This window comes from Ambystoma mexicanum, chromosome 7q, assembly GCF_040938575.1.
Source record: "Ambystoma mexicanum isolate Mex_15411 chromosome 7q, UKY_AmexF1_1, whole genome shotgun sequence".
In the NCBI taxonomy this organism is placed as follows: domain Eukaryota; kingdom Metazoa; phylum Chordata; class Amphibia; order Caudata; family Ambystomatidae; genus Ambystoma; species Ambystoma mexicanum.
Window position 1 is genome coordinate 282,719,466 of NC_090941.1, and position 23,636 is coordinate 282,743,101.

Genomic DNA, 23,636 nt, shown 5'->3' on the forward strand with positions numbered 1-23,636 from the left:
CAGAATCTGAATCAGAGGAACCCCAATCCGTGAGAACCCCAGGGAAGGAGTCGCTGCGCTGTGGAGCCATGCTGAACAGAGGGCCTACCGTGTCTTGACGAGAGGTCCTGGAGATGAAGTCCTTAAGGTGGGAGGAGGAGAAGTGTGGAAGATCTCCCTTAATCGAGACAACCAATTCTTCAATGCTCTGTGACCGAGAGCGCAGCAAGCCGAACATGCTCCCCAGCGGTGGTCAGGCACCAAACACTCGAGACAGATTGCATGGGGGTCCTAGGCTGGGACCAAGCAGTCGCTTGTGGCCCATCTCGTGAATGCTCCTGCAGCAGACATGTGCCGGGGGAGGCAAGGCACCGAAGGGAATTTAAATAAAATTGAAGAAACAAAACAGGGAGCAAGCAGAAAGCTAAAAAAGACTGTGCTGGTTGCCAGGTCCGACACTGTCTGTGCAGAAAATGGGACTGAGGTGAGGTGCCGGAGGGTGGGCCTCGGTGGGGTGTTACTGCGTCCAAGGCAGTGCCCCACGTGCTATACTAAATTTAAAGGGGAAGCTCAATTTTTTGCGCTGCCAAATGTTCGGGTACTGTCCCCACGCTGCGGGACGCCCACAAGGATGGAGGAAAGGGGACGGAATGTAAGAGTACTGGGAATCACATATGCTTTATTGAAATAGAATATATTCTATTTCAACATCAGTAACATCATGAAAGCAGAACAAGAAAAAGTACTAGAGATATGCAGAAAGCAAAATCTTGTGAAAAAGAAATAAAGACCTTTCATAGAGAGGTATTTGCAGCCTGCAAGGCCGACCAGCAGCTCAGAGTAAGTAAATAACTGTAAAATTCACTAGTAGATGTTACAGGAAGTTCAGAGAGGGGAATAAAAAAAGGAAACACTTTTCCAAGAGGATGCTACATCATTCCATTAAGAAAAGGGTTCCACTTGAAGGCTGTATCGACAAATACCTAGACACGCTCGCTTCTACAGTTCTCGCCTTTGATGCGTTTCCCTTTTGGCACATAGAAGCATGTTTTAGGGTGCCGCTCTCCTAGACAAGGCGGCTTTAGCAGATGGAAGATATCATAATAAACTGGGTTGCTCGCCTAGAACAGTGTGTGAACTGTAGAAGTACCTTGGACAGCAGACCTTGAAATGGAACATTGTACACCATCCATCCCAATTATACTTCCCTGTGCGTGAGAACACACTCTCTGCCTAAGACGTGTATGCTGAGACACTGTTCGTCAACCTGAACCATTGTTGCTCAACGATACCAAGCTATGTCCGAGACCTCCCTCTCCCTTGAAATGCACGTGTGCTCTCTCATATAAATCCGCTGTTTGGAGGAGATGAGGGTTGCTGCGTGGAGTCTTGTTTGTCTTTGGGTTGTTCTTTTGTCTTGTGTTTGCTGGCTTTACTGACTTCCATTAAAATAATTCACCAATCCACTGGAGGAGTCTTTGGCTTTTTTCCAATACACTAGAGATCCCGACATTAGGGAGTGAGAAAATATCATGCCTGCTGAGCATTCATGGTTTACTAAATATTGCCATATAATACAGACTTGGGCACTGACAAAGGCGGAAATTCCAAAAATGCATTCTATCAAAAATTACTTTTGATACATTCTACACTTTTTTGAACTCTAAACAACTGCATACCCCAGGTTAAATGTAAAAATACATCCATTTAGGACAAATGAGTGGTACAAGTGGTTTATTTTATACTGAACGCATTACAGTAGTTTACAAATATTTTCCAATGGTAGCGTGACAAGAATAAGATTTTATCACCCACTTACTCTTTGGGCTGCTTCAGCTGCAGCTGCGGCCATGGCAGCAGCTTTCGCTTTCTCTGCTTCATCATACGTTGGGAGAGAGGTAGCTACGCTGTAGGGAGGTGGCACAGGGTAGAAGTTACTGTGTGCATCTGTTGAAAAGAAAATGAAGGAAAAGTTTAATTCACAGCTTTTCATATGAACCATCTAAAATAGAATTTAATAAATGTAATACTTCAGTTTTATATATGATTGTAATTTGATGTCAGGGTGTGTGCAACCGTGGTCTATTGTAAATAGCGTGCACCATATTTTAAGACCTAATGTAAAGTATGAACACTCCGCATCTCAAAGTGCTTGCCCACATTTCTTGCGGTTATTATGGTAAACTGATCCAGTCATTCTCTTCCTTTTGCAAACTACCCCCTAATGACATGTAAACTGCATCTCTTCTCTAATTAATGACCAACAATTAGTGCTTGATACATGCAAACATCCCAAGCCCTTCTACATGCCATGTTCTTTCTGGATTTGTGGCTTTATACCAGGTCACCATATACTTTTTGGGACCAAAGTCTTGAACTGTGACTTTGACGTAAGCCCCTGATATTTTTGCCTACTCTGAATGGTTCACCTTCCCTTTCCTCTGGTCAGCCTTCATCATAGGATTCACTAAGGTTGCTACTCTCTGAAATGTGCCCCCTGAGAAACCTCAAGTTTGGCCGGTAAGTAGCCAAGATAGCTGTGTGTGCCCCTGGTGTGGTGGCAGCAAGGAAACCGAGACAAGACACCCAAGCACTTGTCAAATCATTTTTTATTAAGAAGCCTACAGACCCCTCACAACACAGCCCCCACTAAATCGAGTACTTACATTAGTATTTCTGAAGGAGTTCCACAGCTAAACATTGTTTCTTTGTGTGGAAAGAAACGGATGTGGCCAGATATGGTGTTAGCGACAAAGGTATGGAAGGATGTGGCCAAGGCAGCCAAGAACAACTGGCAAGTATTAGGAAAGTATGTCTGCGATTCAAGGCTGAACTCCCATTCTGTGTGTTCGCCCGGGAAGCAGCCCTGGAAAGTTAGAATGCGGCAGACTCCCGTGACTTGATGGCCTTTAAAACTTTTGAAAAAATGCAAGTTTGTTTTTGGAGTCAGAGTAAAAACACTTCTAATATTCCAATACGACAAGGGAACCAGTCCCTAAGCTTCTTGAATCAAAGAGACAAATTCCTAGAAGCAACCTGAACCAAAAATCCACCGGTGGAACCTCGGCTGCAGCTATCTGCCGAAGAACAACACATTAAACACTGTTGGGATCTTCCAATTTCAGCATTACCTTCTTATCAACTAGTGGGATCCATAAGCTGTATTCCCCTTGCCTCTTATGACCTGGTTTCCACTAGCAAGGCTAAACAAGACTCGAAGATCTATGTGCTCCCAGAAGAAATGTAACCTGTCCACTTGCTTGCGAGAGTGAAACAGATGTTTTGCCACATTTTTCTTTTTTGGGGGGGGGGGGGGAATCATTAGGGGCGGGGAAAGGGATATGGTACTTATCGATTTCTAGGCTAGTGGGGTTTGGGAGGAGAATATGGCAGGCCTGACCCCCATAAAAAAAAAATATAACCACGAAAAATATGAAAAAATGACCCAGGCGATCAGATGTCCCTGACTTGCTGCTTGCTCTGCACAGACAGCCATGAAAATACCAGAGCACCGAATGTCTGAGGGCGAGTAACCATGCAAGCATGCAGCCTACAGTTACCAGAGATATTCTTCAACAAATAAATCTTCACCTAAAATCCCTGGCTTACCTTATCTGCACTGCGGAACCACCTAGGAACTAGCCTGCGTCTTCAGCTAACGGACAACTGCATCGTACACCAGCATTTATTTATCTTTGACTCTGATTCAGGAACTGTCCTTCAAAGACCTCTTTTCTCCACGGGGAGCCCTTCTTTTCTTCACTAGTAGCTTTTTTGCTTAACCAGAAAGTACTGTTGAGTTCTTGAAGGCCTGCTTCCCTCTCCATTGATGAAGCTGCATTGAGGTTTTTTCTTCCATTCGATTCTGCTGTTCTAGTTTTTTCCTGATGACTCTAGAATACCTCGATCTTGTGCAACTGTAGAGACTGAGATGGCAGGTAATCCACGCTAGCTTGCTCCCAATTCCACCCCAGCCTATGGAGTAAACTGGCTTTATAACATCATAGCAGTTAGGCGCTCCCCTCCTAAGGCAGCATAATACTTTGTCACCGCTTATTTTTCATTGACGACTTCTCGGGCACATATGCCCGAACAGATGAGTGACAACCTTTCTGGCCTTAGATCTAATGCCTCATAATGGGGGTTGTAGAAATTAATGTGCGTGACTTTCATGTTTTCCAAATGTATTTTCCATCTTGCACTGCATATGACTGTATATTCACCCATGACTACAGTTTCTGCGCTCTTTATGCTTGTTGTTTAATTCTGCCAACAAGTGCTTGCGTGTTCCCCTATGTGTGTATTTTGTCCTGTATTTAACTATTGCATTTAATACTTCACTGTACTTGATTCAAACATTTCCTGATCGCTGTTTTGTACTTTAAATTATAATCCCATATGCACTGAGTCCTTAGAGTGTGAGAGTGTGTGACACTGCCTTGCTCTGTGTCCCCTGCATGCACCTTCCCCTGCATGCACCTTCCCCAGAACTCCACTCCCTCCAGTAACTGGAACAGGAACCTGTTCAGCTAAATCCGGGAACTGTCCCCTTTCAACCCTTCCTGAGAATTTATACCCACAAACACATGCTCCTGTAATTTCCACATCCCCTTTGTCCTGTCCTTCCTGAGCCCTGCAAAACAAGTGTTCCCCTTGTTGTGTCCATCATGGGGGTGGGTGGGCTCTGCAAAGCCACTTGTCCCACACCCTGTAATTATCCTGCCCTATGCCAAGTCACCAAGCTAGCCCCTGACCTCAAACTCTTTCTGGGAACCTCCTCCATTGTCGAGTCCTGCAATTAATCTCCCCTTGTGGCCCTGCACTCTATAATTGTAATCACACAGAATCTAGTTTCCCCTATTGTGGGAATGGGTAGGGGTGAGCTCTAGAAGTACTACCCTGTAATTAACTGAAAATGTGTGCCCAGCCCTGCATCCCATCTCCCCTGGAAACCACACAAAACGTGTCCCTGGCAACAGCCAAACAAACCAATTGCACATGTGTTCCTGGGTGGAGGGGGGCTGGCTCTGGAGTGGGTGGGAGCAACAGCCTTATATAAGCATGTGGAGAGAGGACTGGGGGCTTTTTGGATGCTGTAGGAGTAGTGTGGTTTGCGGGGTCGGGCTCTCGCTCTCTCTCTCCTCCCCCCCCCCACACACATACACACACAACCAGATGGAACCCAAAGTTTCATCAGTTAGGGTCTGCATTAACTGTGAGCATACCTGATCTCAAGTTCTATAACTGAGCGGTCCCGAAGCCCAGTGGCAGATTACAATCTAAATACAAGCCATGTGAAATTCTGATATGGTGGCCTCTGGGAATCTTCAAATATACTTCCCAAAACCTATTAGTTTCCTTGTCAGCTTGGTCAATAGGGACTCATTTACAGAGTTCACTGACGGGACTTTATGTGTAGCTGTGTTTGAGAAGTGGGTTTCACGCAAAACGACCAGCAGAGATAATTCCCATTTGGGCTCTTTGGGAAGGCTGGTCACCTTCTTCAGAAGACCAAAAATCACCTCAGGAAATTAGCTGGGAACCACTGCTTCAAAGACAAGCCCTGCCAAAGGCAATGGAGAGCTGGCACTAGGGTGGTAATTAGCAGAGACTATTTAAAACAGGCATACAGAAGGGAGGTCAAATGGAGTAGCCAGGAGACGAATCAGGCCGTAGAAGGGTCCCACCATCTTGGGTTTTGCCTGGGCTCCTACATCACACATCTGAACCAATATAGAATATTTGGCAGTGGCTAGCCACTGCTCAACTATTCTCTTGCTCACAAGGTCACCTGCACTAAGTTTCCAGTGAGGGCAAGTGGCAAACAGCAGCCTCATTAGTCAAAGACTAAACATAGGAAATGTGCACTCACCACTAATCATAAGCTAGTGAAAATGGGCTCTGTGCAAATAGGAAATGGTGTGCTGGGTATATGTGGAGAATAGAGATGGCGAGTGACTTTTTATGCCAAACTCAAAGCTGGCCACTTGAAATTGTGACCCCCCTACTGGGCACCATTCAATCCAATGCTTTTAAAAAGAAGGAAAAGCAAAGTCTACAGTCTTTAGTGGCTCACTGTGATTGATTTCCAAGGTAAAAAAAGGTGTTGATTAACAGTTTATATTTTTATAAATAAAGGCACTAACAAAAGGTTTTTGAATCCCTCTTACGATGTATTTTAATTATAGGAAATTTTAGGTCATAACAATTTACATTTACCAAAAAGGTAGCCCTGGCACAGAAATTCAAACCCAGTTCTTAAGGCTGCTCTTTTATTCAAGGATAAACATCCAAGCCCCTGCCCTGCAGCTGCCCTTGTGAGGACAAACGTACAAGTGAATGCAAGTCTGAACGCAGCAGCGTATGTCACTATGCTGTGGGCTCCTTCTTGGAGATAGTACTGAGTGGCTACAATGCATGAAGGTCAATAATGCAAATTGTTGTGTGTTGCTAAAACCTTTTGCATAGGCTGTGAAGTTTGTGTCTAGCACAACGTTGTGGAGAGGTGCACTTAGTTTTATATTTGGCCCATCATCGATGGGTGAAGGGCGTTCCTTGTATTTCCGTTTCCCAATTCACAATGATACCAAGCACACTCTTTTACCAAGAAGGTATTTCTCTGCATTACTACTACTTACCGGTCGTGGTTGCTGCTTCCACAGAAATACTGCTGTAAGGCGGAGGGCACAAATCCACCTCAGAAGAGGCTCCTGTTTGAGATGTTTGTGCAGTCTGAGTCGTCTGCGTAGAGGTTGAAGGTTGTTCAGAATCTGCAGACTCTGGTATATCTTCTTCATTATGTAGCTGAAAAAGAAATGGAACAGAACATTTCAAGCCAGATAAGTTCAAAAAAGCACAGTGGACAATAGAAAAATCCATTAAGTTCAATAACAGAAATAAATGTCTTAAATGTCAATAAAAAGCACAGTGAAATTCAACCTCCTTGTGTACGTACTTGTGTACGAGCGCGATATAAATAAAATACATCATGTAACCTCCCCCTATAGTTAATGCTCTTAAATATTTAGCAGTAAAGATACATTTCAGAGGTTGTAAGCTTCAACATTGCAAAATCACAATTGAATTCTGCAAATACAGGTCAACCAAATGCTCACACCATTATGATTCAAATTAAATATAAAGCTTCATTGGAAAAGGTTTATGCACTCTTAACATTATTTTAATTGGAAAATGGATGCAGCTTTATACTTCCTATGTAAAATGTCACACTATCATGCTACTCCACATAAGAAGCCCAAAGCAATTTTACAGTAGAGCTCTAAACTCAACTTGTTTTGTGCAAGAGCCGGCAGATAATGCCTAAAGCAAGCAGGGTGGTGGGGGTGGTGTTGCAAGTATAGTCCTCCCAGCCACAGCAGATTGTCAGGTTAACCACAGACCATATACATACCTCCCACTTACTACAGTCTACTTGAGGTGCACTACCCTAAAGTATTGACGACCTATGCAATAATAGAATGAACATGGAATGAATGACAATTCAACCAATTGTGTTTAGATAAACAGAAGACAATGTAGCTGGCCTTAATCAAAGTATTTTCTTTCAAAATTAAAGAACAAGGAATTACCATGGATAATGCATGAACAGTTCTTTAATTGTTTCTGTTTCCCCTCCAGTATTTTCTCTATTATCTCACTACCGCCTGATGTTCTATTTATGTTTTTATTTGCCTCAGAGAACAGATTGGCGTGCGAGAGCAGAAGAGGTTCAAACAAGTTTTGAATCGGGAGTTCGGTGATGGCATGACCACGCAGCAATCATGGTGGGCAGCCGCCCCGCACAAAGACGCAGACACCGCCAGCGGGAGGAAGCAACTCCTGAGGGGAGTCCCGGCAACATTATATCCACAAGGTGAGAACAGGATGCATATGAAGCAGACAGTGCGGAAAGTGAACCGCAAACCCACCAAGAAGATGAGAGAGAGTCCAAAGTCCTATAGATGTATTCTCAGGAGCGCTGAAGGGTCTCACACCAAGGCATTATTGTCAGATGAAACGCTACTGCTAGGCGCATAATGACCAACAATGAATCTAGCCCCTTTAACCGTGGAGAAGCACTGAATTTCTGGACAGGAGAAGTCCTATTAGGGAGTCCAGGTTGAGGCAAATGAGTACCAGCAATTTGTCAGCTGTCGTTAAGAAACAGCCAGAGACCAATAACCGGAACAGAAATTGGTCCGAAAGACCACTGGAGGAAGTCGAGATCTCATTTATTTATTCAGCTCTGCCAAAGCATGCCAAATGAGTCATCCCGGTGAAGACCGAGAAAAACATTGGACTCACTGTTAACTCTTGTACACTTTGAGACCTCATCATCCGCTTCATCTATAACAAAAAATACAATCAAAGATGGTGGAGATAATAGGCAAGGCGGGTTGTGTCTTTTGAAACACGAATAAAATAAAAAGTTACTTACCCCCTCGTTATGTTCTTTAGACTGAATGATACTCCCCATATTCCTAATCTTTTGATAGATCTTCCAGCTTCAGCTGCTTCGGAAAATAAATTTTGCCAGAGGGCGCTGTACATCGATGCAGTCGACTCGATGTCCCTCGAGGGCTTCTATCTCGGAGTCGACATCCTCATTGGTATATATAGCACGTGCAGTGCCCGTTAGCTTCAGTTCTGTTTTTACACCTTCCTCTTGCAGTAATACCAGCATCAGTGAGTCCCAGACAGTACCAGACTCAAAGAGCGGAAAGTGTAATGCCTGGAAATTCTACAGCAGGGTAGGTTGAGAGGGGGCGATGAGGAATACGTGGGAGGAACATCCAGTCGAAAGAACGTTACCAGGGGTAAGTTACTAGTTCTTCAAATTAATTGTCTCCTCCCACGTATTCCTCATTTTTTGATAGTGTTAGGTTTTGAGGAGGGAGTGTAGGACAGCTCTTCCAAATCGGCCTTCCTGGTTAGAGGATGAAACCAGACAGTAATGTTTAGTAAATGTGTGAACGGTGTCACGGTTTATTACAAGGTACACGCAAGCCAGGGATCTCCTTCCCCTGCAATGGATGTGGCGCATAATAAAAACGCTTCGATTGTTTTTTACACTTCAGGTCCTTTTTTGAGAAGGCCTCCAACCAGTCTTGCACCCAAACTCCAGAAATACCCTGTGTCACAATGGACTAGGAACCAGGCCGTTGTGTATCAATAAGATATTTATTAAATTATTTAATGTCAAATGAGAATTAACAAATTAGAACAGCCACCAATGTTGTGACAACACAAAGATGCAATGACCTCTATAAAGCGACCAGGTTAAGATATACTGTCACAATTACTTCCTTTTTAATGGCAAAACAGAAGAAGAACATTCACACACAATGATAGCACTCAGATGTGGTGAGGTGCAATGATATTGAGACAGGATACAGAGGCCTATCATCCTACCGCTGAAGCTCACCTAGCATATGGGAACCATACATACACTACCTGCTGGGTCAAGCTGAAGGGGAAGATCAAGAACCATAGTGGAGAGTCATTTCAAAAAAATATATACTGTACTACTTATTACTATGCGAAGAGAATGGCCACTTTGATCCATTGCCCCAAATGCACTTGTGTTATCCGAAGTAACTGATAAGGAGGCAGCTTAACCACATGGCACCTGTGTCATCCACTCAGAGAAATAAAATGCACTGACACAGACAAAAACCCGATCAGACTCATGATAACGAAATAGGGGAATCTTCCTTTGACAGGGGGGCTTGGTCTGGTTCAGGGACATAGAAATCTCACAGCATGGCAAGCGCCTTTAATCTTCATATTCTGACAACATATGAAGGCTCTCTCTCTATGAGGAAAGGCAAAAACGTTAAGCACTCAAACACTTGGTTCTCTCAGGACCTTCTTAACCTGCGCTCCAAAAAAAGATTAGCTCTCTCCTTATGGAAAGCTAAACCCAATGACACCTGCAAGGCAGACTTCAAGGCTATCTCTAGGGAGTACAAATCTGCTATAATTAAGGCTAAAGCGGCCTCATTTAACGTTAGGATAGCGAATGCAAAATCAAGGACTAAAGACATCTTTTCCATCTTTAGAGAACTGGAAAACCCTGCCCCGTTCCCGCCCACTCTCTCTAAAGATACAAGCTGATCCCAACGGCCATGTTGGATAAACTTAACACCTTGCAAGCTAAAATTATGACCCATCAAAAGGCTCTCACCCACCTGTTAACTAACCTTCACTGTAACCTGTCCACTGTTACAGTTACTGCTGAAAATGAATACCCACCCTTTGAATTCAAGGACATGAGCGAACTTGAAGTCATCGCCCTTCTCAATGGAATGAAACCATCTAACTACAAGGGGGACTCCTGCCCTGCCCAACTCATCAAGGACGGTGCCCCTACCCTTGTCCCCTTCCTCGCCACCTTTATCAATGCCTCCTTCCAGTCTGGCCATGTCCAGACTAGCCTTAAGGAAGCCTAGGTACGCCCTCTCCTTAAGAAACCCTCACTTGACCCCTCTGTCCCAGGGAATTACAGACCAATCACCACTTTTCCCTTTTTACAAAAAATTTTGGACGAAGCAGCTCACCTGTAAGTCCAAAAATTCCTCGAAGACAACCATCTCCTTGGCCTGCGGCAGTCTGGCTTCCATCCACGCCATGGCACTGAAACAGCCCTTCTCAACTTGAAAAATGAAATTGATGACCTTCGTGACGCAGGCAAACCTGCGCTCCTACTACTCCTTGATCTATCTGCTGCCTTTGACTTGGTGGATCACAAGACACTTTGGCACCATCTCACCACCGCAGCTAACTTCTCCCCAAGGCTTGTGCTTGGATTGCCTCATTTCTACATGACAGGGCTATGAAAGTCTTTTCTAACTCTGCCTCTGCCACCCCCAGTCTCCTCAAGTGCGGAGTCCCACAGGGCTCCTGCATTGCTCCCACCTTATATAACCTAGTCAAGACCTTGGGCATATATCTTGACTCTAATCTTAACATGGATAGACAGGTTAATGCTGTTGGATCGTCTTCAGCGTACTACTCTAAACTGCTCAATGGAGCCAGGCCATTCCTCTCCCAACTGAATTGCCTTACCATTGCTAGGGCAATAATAGGGTTACGCTTGGATTATTGCAATGCCCTCTTTGTAGCGACCTCTAGCAAGAATATTGCCAAATTGCAACTGGTACTAAATAATGCCCTCAGGGCAGCCACTGGGATCTCCACGAGGGACCACATCTCCCAGGTGCGTAAGCAAGTTCATTGCTCCCAGTTAAAGAGATCATCGTTTTTAAAACTCTTGCCCTCACGCATAAATGCCTTCATGCCCTGCCCCCCCACCTGGTCCAAAGAATAACTAAGTCCACCTCAACCAGGCCCACCAGGACAGCCTACGCCAATAGGATCCCCCTACCTAAAACCCGGAGAGTACGTGCAGGCGGGACGCATCACACTGGAATGCCTTACCATCCCACATCATGCTCATTGCACTTTGCCTTCCGAAAAGCAATTAAAACTCAGGTATTTCTCTGACTCCTAATGAAGCTGTATCTGGTAACCTACTGTTCATCCAGACCCCCAAGCTGTTGTAACACCTGGGACCGCTTTCTCCTGTTCTGTGCCATGCGATAACTGTAATAACTGTAATATCTGTTTTATCCTGTAACTAAGACAAATTGTGGGCGGCTCTTTTGTAACCCTTAATCAAGCCCTCATGTACTTGCCTGCGACAGCCCCTCAATGCCCCCGGGTTGTAGTGCACTATACAAATCCAAATAAATAAAATAAGGCATTTTTAACACTATATTTTACTGCAAGTCAAATGACCCTACTTTGTAGGTTATTTCTATGCAGAGCTACAGTTTTTCCTCATTTACCCCAGAACAATATCCGTAAAAAAAATATGATGCTCGGTGGGCGGAATATGAATCATATTTGACATGTTTCCTCAAATGTTCTTATCTCTCAACTACACAGGGAAGGCCCCATGATGTTTTCATAAATAACTTTTAGGTCCCACAAAAATCGTTTTTGGGTGACCACAAAGGTTTGACACCTTTTCAGAAATTCAACAGCGACTCTTGTGGGATGAATATTCTTGAATTTATATGATAAAAACCATGTCTCCCATTTTACACAATGGGCAAGAAACTCCCTCCTGCACCTCTGGCCCCCACCCTTGCAGTCCCTGTTTCTGGCTCTGACGTCAAGAGGGGTACAGTGTTGAGATTAGATTTTATATTCAAAGAACTAATTGCCAGCTAATGCAAGGTTTTAAGGCGCTGTGCGGCCTAGGGTCATAAAACTGTAGAGCAGAACATGTCCTTATCTCGCCATACCGCAAATCTGATCTCTACAAGTATTTTGTTTGTATTTTTAAAAGAAAACCCCGTTTCAAGTTTGCAGGCCCCTCTTGGTCTCCATGACAAACTAAATAAAATAATTCAGTTTCACATCTGAGGAAACCGAAAGCAGACCAAAGCCTTTCCCCCTCAGCTGAATTTGACTTTTTAGCTTGCATTTTCAATTGACATGAACTTTTGAAAGGCACACAATTAATGTTGAAGTATCACTGCATACGGTGGTTACAGGAGGGCAACATAATTCCACTTTTAAAGGCTTTGATGCACATCTGGCTGTGCAGAGTGTTACTTTAGAGGGAAAATCGAAATGTCATTCTGTTTGTTTTTCAGCCGTGGAAAAGGCCTTTTTAATACAGCAGTTTAACATCAACAACAGCCTGACTAAAAGTCTGAAGTGACCTCCACAGTCAAGAGCGGTGGACCAGTGGGCCCCAGAATAGTGAGGGAAACAGCGATGTCCCTCCCCTAAGGACTGTCCATACCCCATACCTCTGCCCTCAAAAGTAGTGAACGCAACGATAGTGGGACAGCGAGTAACCTGCCCGAGAACTCCCCCGACATGGCAACTCAATCGGTCAAAAAAATCAGACTTACACGATCTCCTATCGGCTCTCTCTAAGGAATTAAGAGGTGAAGAGCAAGATTGCAATGCATGACAAGCGTGTGGGGGAAGTCGAAGCGCGAACGGAAGAAATCGAGACCACACTGTACAAGCAAAACTTTGAGATCGGAGAAGGGGCAGATAGAATCAGTGCCCTAGAAGCCAGGTGTACGGCGGTAGAAGGCAAACAAGAGGAAGCTGAAAATCGATCCAGGTGCAACAACATTCGTCTGCGGGGAATCCCAATGTCTGTCTCAGATAAGGACCTCGGAGCCTACGTAACTGACCTTTTCCAATTCATTATAACTCTCCCAGATGACTCTCCGATAGAACTTGATGGAGTGCACAGGGCAAGACCCAGACAAAGTTCCGCCGCCGCCACAGCAGACATGCTGCGCCACTTCTACAGGCTTAAAGAGGAGATAATGTGCGAAACTAGAACCACTGGGCAGATACACTTCCGAGATGCAACACTCTCCCTCTTCCAGGATCTAGCCGCATCCACAGTAGCCAAAAGAAAGGCCCTCAGGCCTATGACTGACTGGCTCCGAGAACGCAAAGTCATCTATCGATGGAATTTCCCTACTGCCCTCGCCTTCACATGGGATGGAAAGCCTCGGCAGATCCTCTCTCCGAAAGAAGCCAAAACCTTTATGAATCCTGAGACTGAAGACAATACCTCTAACAAGCCAACCTCAAACCCAGTGGGGACAGAGAGAGAGCCGCTATGCGCCTGGTCCAGAGTGGAGGGTCGCCGCAGAGTGCATGGCCCACTGTCCAAGGGGAAAAAGCAGAATAATCGCTGATGCCTGCCTCGGAGTAAGCTGGCTCTTTGCCGAGCGTCACAACGACAGAACCTGGTGGCCTGGGGCCCCCTACACAGGAGCCTTCTGGATCCTAGGTGATCCTACAATGGATCTCATAATAATGCTAAGGGCCCCATAAATAAACAGCTCTCCTGGAACCCCCCCAGGGGCTCAGCCATATACACCAAGGCCGGCCGTCAAAGGAACCAGCGAAACACAAGCCTCAATTTCAGCAAACCCACCGACCCAGCAAGAGGTCCCATGACCTCCGACTGAACTGGTAGCATTGGCACAGCCGGTTGCCCCGTTGGTAGAAGGCTGGTCTGAAATACCTGTTTTAGTTCTTGTTCTTTTTCTCTTTTTGTGGTTGCGGAGGGGATGAGGGTGGGGGGCGGTGGAACAATACGGGGGGGAGGGGAAACACCCAACACGAAACCTATTGCAGGAAAGGGCAACCTTCGAGGCAAGATAATCTCAATGATAGGAACTCCTCCATCGGGGAAGGGAGAGTCCAAGGAACTGCAATCCTACAAGGGAGTGGCTAACATACTCACTCTGGACAAAAATGACCCGGCAGAATCTAACGACCTTTCGGTGACCACCTGGAATGTGCAAGGCCTAAACACCCCACGTAAGAAGAAATCGGTGGAGCATAGGCTCTCCCAACTTGCGGCAGACGTGGTCTTCCTGCAGGAGACCCACCTCCTGGCATCAGACGAAAAGCGCATCTCTTTTCAACACTATTCAAGACGCTATTTTGCCTCTGCAGGACAAAAGAAAAGAGGGGTGGACATACTACTAAACCGAGACCCGTCGTTAACACAAATCACAATTAAAAGAGACCCCGAGGGGCACTATATGCTCCTGAAAGGCCTTCATGTTGAGCTGCCCATCTCTTTGGCAGCAATTTATTGCCCGAATACCGCACAAGCCCTCTTCCTCCGCAATCTCCTTCCGATAATCACCACCTTCACCAAGGGCCATCTCATTACGGGAGGGGATTTCAACTTGACCCCAGACCCGAACCTAGACAAAACTCTCCCGCCAACAAAAGAGGACTTCGGTTAAGCTCTCGCTATGGCCGAATTCCTGAGAGAGACCAAAACCATAGACATATGGAGACTTATCGAACATAGGGACGAAGGATTATACCCACTTCTCACATGCCAACCTCGGGCACTCTAGGATTGATCTACTGCTCCTCTCCAGCGTCTTGTCTTCTTTCCCTGCGTTGAAAGCATCCAAATAGGTCAGAGCCTTGTCGGACCATGCTCCGGTCACAATGAATCTAAGCATGCATGGCCTGCCGGAACTGTCTCAACGCTAGTGGAGGCTATAAGACCATATCCTGACTGACTTGGCCATCAGAACCGAAATGGCAGAAGCCCTCAAGAATTACTTCAGGGAGAACACCACCTTGGACACTCTGATGGCAACCATCTGGGACGCAATGAAACCAGTTATCAGAGGAGTCATGTGTGACTGCACAGCACGGCTCAGACAGCTTAACAAGCTACAACAGCAGAAACTAGTGGCTAAGGTTGCCGAGGCAGAGAGTAACCTCAAAAGAGGCCAAACAAAGAATGCTAGCCGTGAGCTCAAGATAGCTAAAAGAATTGACGGAAATGCACCTAGCTGACAGAGCAGCCAGTGCATTAACCTCACTAAACAAGTCTACTATGTAAACAGTAACAAAGCAACTGGTCCACAAACTTAAGCTGCAGTCAAGAAATTACATCCAATGTCTAACTGACAACCAAGGTACCTGTCGCTACACAAATGCAGAGAAATTGGAAATCATGACAGAGCACCACAGGAGCATCATTTCAGGGCCTCCAACTGCAAAATCTGTCTTTTTCAGAAGGGTGGAGGACCTGCCACGAGTCTACTACTTCGATCGTTCTAACCAGGCGAAGGAGGCCGACTGCTTTAGTAAAGTCTCTGGGAGTGGGGGGGGAGGAGGGGGATTTGTCCATCGTAGGGTCCGGCACTCTGTTGAAGTCTCCCCCAATTAAAACTTGGCCTTCATTAAAGTAGGATAATGCGGAGCCCACTGAGTCATAGAAAGCCGATTGCCCAGTGTTGGGGGCGTATATTGAAAAAGTGTATATATCTCCCAGCAATCGACATTTGACTGCCATGAATCGTCCTTCCGGGCACGATTTAGTATCCAGGATCTGGGGGTTCAGACCCTTTCTGAAAAGGATTGCTGTGCCGTTTTTCTTAGAGCTCCCTGAGGCGAAAAGCTGAAGCGGGAAAAATCTAGAGCGGAGCCGTCCCCAATCTTCCGATAGCAGATGGGTCACCTGTATCAGAGCTACAGCTGCATCCTCGTCCTGGAGGAGCTTTTTCAGGATCGACTTCCGTTTGGCGGGAGAGTTCAATCCGTTGACATTCAGAGTAAGGGACTTCAGGGTATGGTGTCCCTGTGCTTGATCCGCCCCTGCTGTTATGTTCAGGGGGGGTAGGAGGGGGTCAGCGGAGGGTGGGGGGGTCGGTAAGGTGTAGATTAACCGACATCATGGGGGTATGTTAGCCATGGGTCACCCTGCTCTTGGGGTGTTAACATATGGGGGAGCATAGCTTTAACTGGTGGGGGGGCAATTTTGTGAGTGTGGCCATTCCCCTGGCCAAAAGGGCCAATCATAGAATACAAATGTAACAAGAGTTCCATGGACTCAAAGATGGAATGTACCTTGGAAATGGGCCGTGGGTAGGGCCCGCTGCGTCAGATGTGGTCATTCGTGGCTGGGTCACGGTTGGCGAGGTTTCTCTGCAGCAGTGTTTGGAGGACGGCCTTGAGAGGGACAAATCTCTGCAGAGTATATTCTGCGCTTTGTTATTTTCTCCTGCTACTTCGCAGGACCTTTGACCATGAAGATCGTCTTGGCTTTGGAAGAACGGCCATTTCCCGGCCTGTAGGGTCCTCCGACCTTGGTGAAGTATCCTCGTTAGATGCGGAAGGTCGCATGATCTTGCTGGCGTCTTCAAGGTGGCTGATTCTCCGTAGCATGCCGTTATATGAAAATTTTAAGGCGGTTGGGAACAGCCATCTGTACAGAATCTGTTGCTCCTGCAGAAAAAGCGCCAGGGGCCGGAGGGATTTCCTCTTCTGGTGGGTAAGTAGGGAGAGGTCTTGGTAGATCTGGAGTGGTGACCCCTGAAAGGAAAGTTCGTCTCGGGAGCGGCCGATAGCTGAGATTGCTCCCTTTGTAGTGAAGAAGTGTACTCTTGTTATAACATCCGGGAGGAGGTCCGAGTCCACCTCTCGTCGAGGACACAATCCATGGGTGCGATCCAAAAGGACTTGTGGTTTGTCTAGGAGTGGAAGCAGAGATTGGAAAACGTCCCCCACATATTCCGCCAGGTCTTTGTCTGGCACAGAGGATGGAACCCCACAGATTCGAAGGTTGTTTCGCAGAGCCCTGTTTTCCAAATCCTCTTGTTTGAACTCAAGGATTTCACACTTGTCCTGTAAAGATCTTATAGAGCGTTGGATTTCACCCAGTGTGGCCGCCTGATCCTGGGAGCGGTCGATCTCCCCCAGTCTTTGTTCCATTTCATTCACCCTTTGATCTGTGTGTTCTAGGTTGGTGGTAAGCTCCGTCATGCAGGTTCTGAATTCGGACTTAATATCGGCCATGAAGGCCTGTATGTCCTCTTTGGTGGCCAGGGAGTCCCTGTCGTCTTGAGCTTTTGGTGGGGTGGATTTAAGGGGGTGGGGGGGGGGGTCGAGCTTCTTCCCTTTGTCCGTCGTAGAGAACAAGAAGTAGGGTCGCTTCTAATGTCCCTCAGCACCCAGCGGGGGTACCCAGGCCGGGCCGGCCGAGGCTTGGTTTGTATTAGAGGATATGGACTCCTTGATGTTAGTAAATATGTTTTGTGCGTGAAGGGTGTTGCAGTAGGAGTCGCAATTCTGTGGATGGTGTTCGCTGGAATGGAAGATTCTGTGGGTTGAAGACCCCACTGTTGTACAAAGGCAGTGGGGGGGAGCAGAGTGGGCCGGGGCACCCCTGGAGGGAAGAGCTGCAAAAGGGGAAGGGCAGCATCACTTCTAATGTCCCTTAGCCCCCAGCGGGGGTGCCCAGGCAGAGCCAGCCAGGGTGCGGTTCGTGTTAGGGGAGGTGAGGTCGCTGACGGTGGTGCGGCGCCACCCCGGAAGCCGCACCCCGGTCTCACCCCAGCGTGGGGCCAGAGAACCCGGGGAAGCCGTGGATGCCAGACGTTCCGTTGGCAGCGGTGGGTCTCCTGGGCCAGCTGAACACCTACCTTATTCTGGAGCCGAGGTGTTCCGGGGTAGCGCTGGGGGAGGGGGGGGCGCTCCCACGTTGTGGGGCCCCTCCTGTTGGGTCCATGTTGGCCGCTCTGGGGTTCTTGTCCTGTATTTGCCCCCTGCCAGTGCCAGCCTGAGGTTCAGGGGCCTCCTGGCACCTGTGGGATCTCAGGAGATGGAGGGATTCCACCCCCCGCACCCTGCCCTTCCCCCCCCCTCCCCGAGCGCTGTATTGTGCCTGTGGAGCCCGCACCAGCACCCGCACACAAGGGCTTATTGGGAGCGGAATGAAGCTGCCGGCACAGCTGAGGAGCGTGCGCTGTGTTGTGTTGGGTAGTTTCCGACGAGGCGGGCTTCTGCTGGGCTCTGTGCGCAGCGGCAAGTGGGGGGGCCCCAGGCAAGGCTTACAGCTGGGTGGGCAGGGCTGCCTCTGAATTCATCTAGGAGCGCTCCCCGGGCTCCCCAAGCCTAGGGGGCATCATGCCCAGCTTATGCTCCGCCGAGTCGCTGGGCTCCCGAACTCCACCCGCCATTTTGGAAGGAGGCAGCGGAGGGGCTGCTATTTTCAGAGCTTAAAGGGGCAGGCTTCCTGGTCCCATTTGGTCCCGCAGTATAGACTGCAATGTGCAGCAGAGGTTCCGACGCCAGTCACGGCGGGCTCTTAAAGGAGCATCCGAGTCGCCGGAACTCCAGGCGACGCCACCAACAAGCTTCATTCTTATTGGCTACTTAATGTCGCTAATAACCCTTTGGTGGAATACATCTCCAAAGGTGATAGCTACTAATTTTCAAGGTGGAGGACTCAATGGAAGACTTGAGACCATAAACAATTTCACTAAAAGGTTTATTGGTGTCACAATCGGGATGCAACTATTTCACATCCCAGGCAGACCAGCGCCTCCTTCAGCTCCAATCTTGCAACTCCTACTGGGTTTAAAACTGCCTCTTTGGCAGGAAACGGTCACTCAGAATGCTTGGGATCTATAGTGTCCTACACGTATTTCTTCGCCACTCTCAGGTCTTTTCTTGGCGGCTTGTAAGTGCCCTGAGGATTCAGTGTTGGTTTCCTTATATTCCTTTGGTTTCTCCATTTTAGTGGCTTGTACAAAACCTCTAGGGGTGCTGGCCCGTAATCGAATATGTATCTCCATCTTAATTATTCAGTTGAGAAGGATCCCCCCTCCCATTTACAATTAAGAAAGTTGAGGAGGCAATGTTTTCTCTTGTTGGGGAAAAGCCCCAGGCCCAGACTCAATACCCATTTACCTAGTGAAGGATGAAATTGGCATTTGGGCTCCTTTTTTCGGCTCGGGTGTTCGATGCTGTTGCTAGAACGAGTAGCATTCCAAAATCATGGCATGATGTAGTTATTCTGCCTATTTTTTAGAAAGGGGACAAAAAAAAAAAAAAGGACTAGGAAATTAAAGACCTATCTTCTTTTAGGATGCCATGGCTAAAGTGAACTCCAAAGTCTTGACGACTCGCTTGCAGCATTGGGGAGCCGAGAGGTCTAAAATTAATCATCTCCAAGCTGGTGTTCAACACAGGGTCAGCGTGGTTCACCAGTGTTTATTTGGGACTGCTTTTGGCAAGGTATGTCTATCTAATGCACATCAAAGTTTAAGCAACTTTTGTTGACCTACAAACAGCATTAGACTGTTTCTAGAGTTAAGTTCTGGGTAATTTTCAAAAGTAAAGGAGTCCCAGGGCATCTGTTAGCTTGTAGCCAAGCACTGTGTACCACTAACAAGTTCTCAGTCAGATGGGGACTCAGGGTGGGGGGGAGAACTACAGCATGCTTTAATGTTGAAAAGAGTGCGCCAGGGCATTGTGCTGGCCCCCACTTATTCTGTCTATATATGGATGTGATTGTAGAGGATTTATTGGTGCACTGTATTGATCCTCCCAAACTGGGTGGCTAGAGGTTCCCTACGTTGTTCTATGCGGATGACAGTGATCCTGAAACCACACCAATGGGCTTGATGCTAAATCTGGCAGTCTTCAATGACAAATGCAAGGAACTCAATATAGTTTTAAATACTGAAAAAAAAACAAGATGATGGTGTTTGGTCATAGGGCAAGTAGTAAAAACAAGCCGGCGGTTTCATCGGAAGGGAGTCTCCTAGAACAAGTTAGCTGCTATGAATATCTCGGAGTCAGTCTCAGGACGGCCCAACAAGTCAAGGCTGTAGTGTCGCTTGAAAATACGGTGGGGGTATCTCCCGTTTCTTTTATAGTCACGGTAGAGGCAGAAGCTCTACAGCACTCCAGTTATATAAAATTCATGCTCTGTCTGCACCCGTGTATGGGGCAGAGCAATGGGGGCAGAGCAAGACACATTTTCCGAGTATAACTGAGAATAATTATTTAACAGTCATACTGATGCAACCCAGTGGAGCCCCGATGGCAAGCCATCACTGGGAATGGAATTTCTTTTGCACATTTCTGAGGTTTTAACAAATAAACCTCAGATGTATTGGATCAGGATATGGAGTGTCCCTGAGCTGGTTAAATATAGAGACGCTTTGAGTAATCTGCTGAATGTGTCTGGTTCTGGCTCGCTCCAATAGTTCAAGTTTGTCCGTTCTAGGTTCATTGGGTTGGACCTAGCAGATATATGGTTAAACCCTGTAGAAATGGTACCAGAGGGGGTGGGGGGGTGTGGCTAAACAGCCATGCGATAGGATGGAATTCCTGCAGCTCCTGGGTTCCTAAATTAATATTATCCTTAATACTGAGAATATGCAAGCCTAACAGTCAGTGGTTGTAGCGCTGGATGTGTGAACTCGGCAGGCACAAACTACCCGCACCCGAGGATTGCAGTACATTTTATTTGCTAAGCTCTGGTCGTCCGAAGTCCGAGACCCAGCTCTGCGGCAGAAGAATGAAGATGGCGGCTGGAGACAAAGGAAAGACAGCGGTGCAAAGTAAAGCAGAGGCATAAGGTAGCTGTGACGGATGCCAGCCCAAGGACAGTAGAGTGTTATTAAAGGCACAGGACTGGCATTGCGACCGAAGCGTTGAGTTACGACAAACAGCCAGATGTCTGGCGCCAGGTCTGCACAGTGAGTTGCATGGACGGATCGAGCACTGGTTAGTGCTGGGATCTGAGAGAAGCTGCCACGGAACATAGACACGGATGACCAGAGAGCGGTAGAAGGAACGGAGCCGGGCACAACCAAAAGGTAAGCACAGTGTGCATTCAACGTCGCACAGAGATGCTTGCAGTGACATCTTAACATGGAACACACACAAACGTGCTGTTAAGCTCCACCAGAGAAGCCCCCAAGCAAAAATCACTGTCTGGACGTGACATGAGTCGGGTAAAATAGTAGCGCATACAAGAAGCGCTGCCTCGAGGCGATCGACCTACGGGATGGAGGGACGACAACACGCAGGCCGGTGTCTAGGACCACCAGCGGCCCGGCTGTGGCCCGGTATGAGAAAGCTGGGTGAAGAAGAAGCCAAAGCAAAGGAAATGGCAAGGTATACAGGGCGCAGGTACTAATAAGCTGCACGAGAACCAGCGAAGAGTGGAAAAAGGCCCTGACATACGCGCAGTCAAAGAATTATGATGGTGGGCAGGCCGATGCCATCAAGGTTCATGTGGCAGTAGATTGGATAGATTGCACCGAACTGGGATCCCTGACTATTCGCTGCAGCAACCTGGAGAGGGCCAAGGAGGCGGTCGCTGGCCGGAGCATCTGGCATTGCACACCAGACAGTACCCACAGTAAGGGCATTCAGTCAAGTCTCACTGAGCCGGAATAACAGGGAGCACGGCCTGCGGCCCAACTCCTGGCAAACCTACATACATGTTGGCCAACCCCATGTTGCAGGGGCGGCTTACTTAGCTACAAATGATCTCCTTGTGGGGGGTGCGTGATACCAGCAAAGGAACAAGTTACTTACCTGTAACTGTTGTTCTCCAGCATGGGTCTGGCATGGATTCACATGCTCATGAATATTCCCTGTCAGGCCGTGAATCCTCGGTAAAGAAAAAAACAGTATCAGTTTTGTTTCTGATCTGTCTTTCTTAGTAGTAACCAATCACTGGTCTCTGGGTCATACTGCCCCCCAGCCAATGACTGCCCTCTCCCTAAGCCCCGCCTCTGGCAGCCATCCTCAGATTTGGTAGCGCGTAAAGTGGCAGTATGACCAAGTGAAGAGCCGCAGAGGGGTAGGGGGGAGGGTTCGCATGTGAATCCATGCCAGACCCATGCTGGAGAACAACAGTTCCAGGTAAGTAACTTGTTCCTTCTCCAGCATGGGGTCTGGCATGGATTCACATGCTCATGAATATAAGAATACATAGCAGTACACACATGCACAACCACGGGAGGTGGCAAAGGCTCAATATTAAGCATTACATCAAAACTCAACATTAAGCATTTCTTACCTCCTCACCAGGCTCACCTTAAGCAAACAGGTTGCGCAGCACTGCTTGGCCGACCCTGGACTCCTCCCTGGAATCCCGGTCGACGCAGTAGAACCTCGTGAAGGTGTGCCTCGACCTCCACGTAGCAGCCCTGCAGATGTCCAGCAGGGGTACACCAGACAAGAACGCCGTGGTAGCAGCGACCGCTCTGGTCGAATGTGCTCGCGGATGGCTGGGCAATGGTCGGTTTGCCAACCGATGACAGTGCATGATGCAGCCAGAGAGCCATCTGGAAATGGAAGCCTTCGAGAGAGCCTTCCCTTGGTTCACAGGTCCAAAGTTCACAAACAGCTGTGATGTCCTCCAAAAACTCTTTGTTCGGTCCGCGTAGAACTTCAGCGCTCTAGCTACATCCAGGGAGTGCAAAGTCCTACCGGCCGGCGATGAAGGCGACGGGGAAAAAAACTGGTAACACCAAGGGCTCGTTGAGGTGGAAGTCCGACTGCACCTTGGGCATGAAGGAAGGGTGCGTCCTCAGCACTACACTCGTATCGTGAAAGGTCAGGTATGGAGGCTTGCAGGATAGCGCCTGAATCTCTCCCACGCGTCGTGCGGAGGTGATGGCCACCAGGAACATTGTTTTCCATGACAGAAACTTCAACGGGGCCGAATGCAAGGGCTCGAATGGCAGACCCATGAGCATGGACAGCACCACGTTGAGCTCCCACGCCGGGGCTGGTGCCTTCACCGACGGGAATGATCGAAACAGTACTTTAATAAATTCCTTAACCAGGCGATGAAACCACAGGGATGACCGCCCTGTAGTCCTGGTGTATCGGGAAATCGCTGCCAGGTGGATCTTGATTGAAGCATGAGATGGTCCAGATTTGGCTAGCAACAGAAGGTACAGCAATACTTGAGGGGCCGTAATCCGCAGAGGGTTAATCTGTGCAAGGCACCAGATAGAGAACCTCTTCCATTTATGTCCGTAGCACTTGAGAGTTGAGGACACCCTGGTCTTCGCAAGAACCTCTCTGCAGTCGGCCGGGATATTGTTTCCTCCAAACTCTAGTGCCGCAGGAGCCAGGCCTGCAAGTTCAGCGACTCCGGGTCGTGATGAAGAATTGCGTCTCTTTCTCTGGAGAGAAGATCTGCGTCCGTCGACAGCTTGACTGGTGGGGACGCTGACAAGTCCAGAAGGTCCGGGAACCAGATCTGTCACGGCCACGCCGGTGCGACGAGGATCATTCTGCACCGGGACCTC

General features: G+C 47.7%; 1 protein-coding gene across 2 annotated transcripts in view; it reads right to left on the reverse strand.

Moving 5' to 3' along the window:
• Window positions 1-23,636, reverse strand: part of NDFIP2 (Nedd4 family interacting protein 2) — a 693,434-nt gene that overhangs the window by 517,207 nt on the left and 152,591 nt on the right. For both annotated transcript variants that reach the window (XM_069639897.1, XM_069639898.1), the window contains exons 2-3: window positions 6,618-6,783; window positions 1,799-1,926 (exon numbers count right to left, since the gene is read on the reverse strand). In XM_069639897.1, the coding sequence (XP_069495998.1) occupies window positions 1,799-1,926; window positions 6,618-6,783 (294 nt within the window). The remainder of the gene's footprint in view (window positions 1-1,798; window positions 1,927-6,617; window positions 6,784-23,636) is intronic.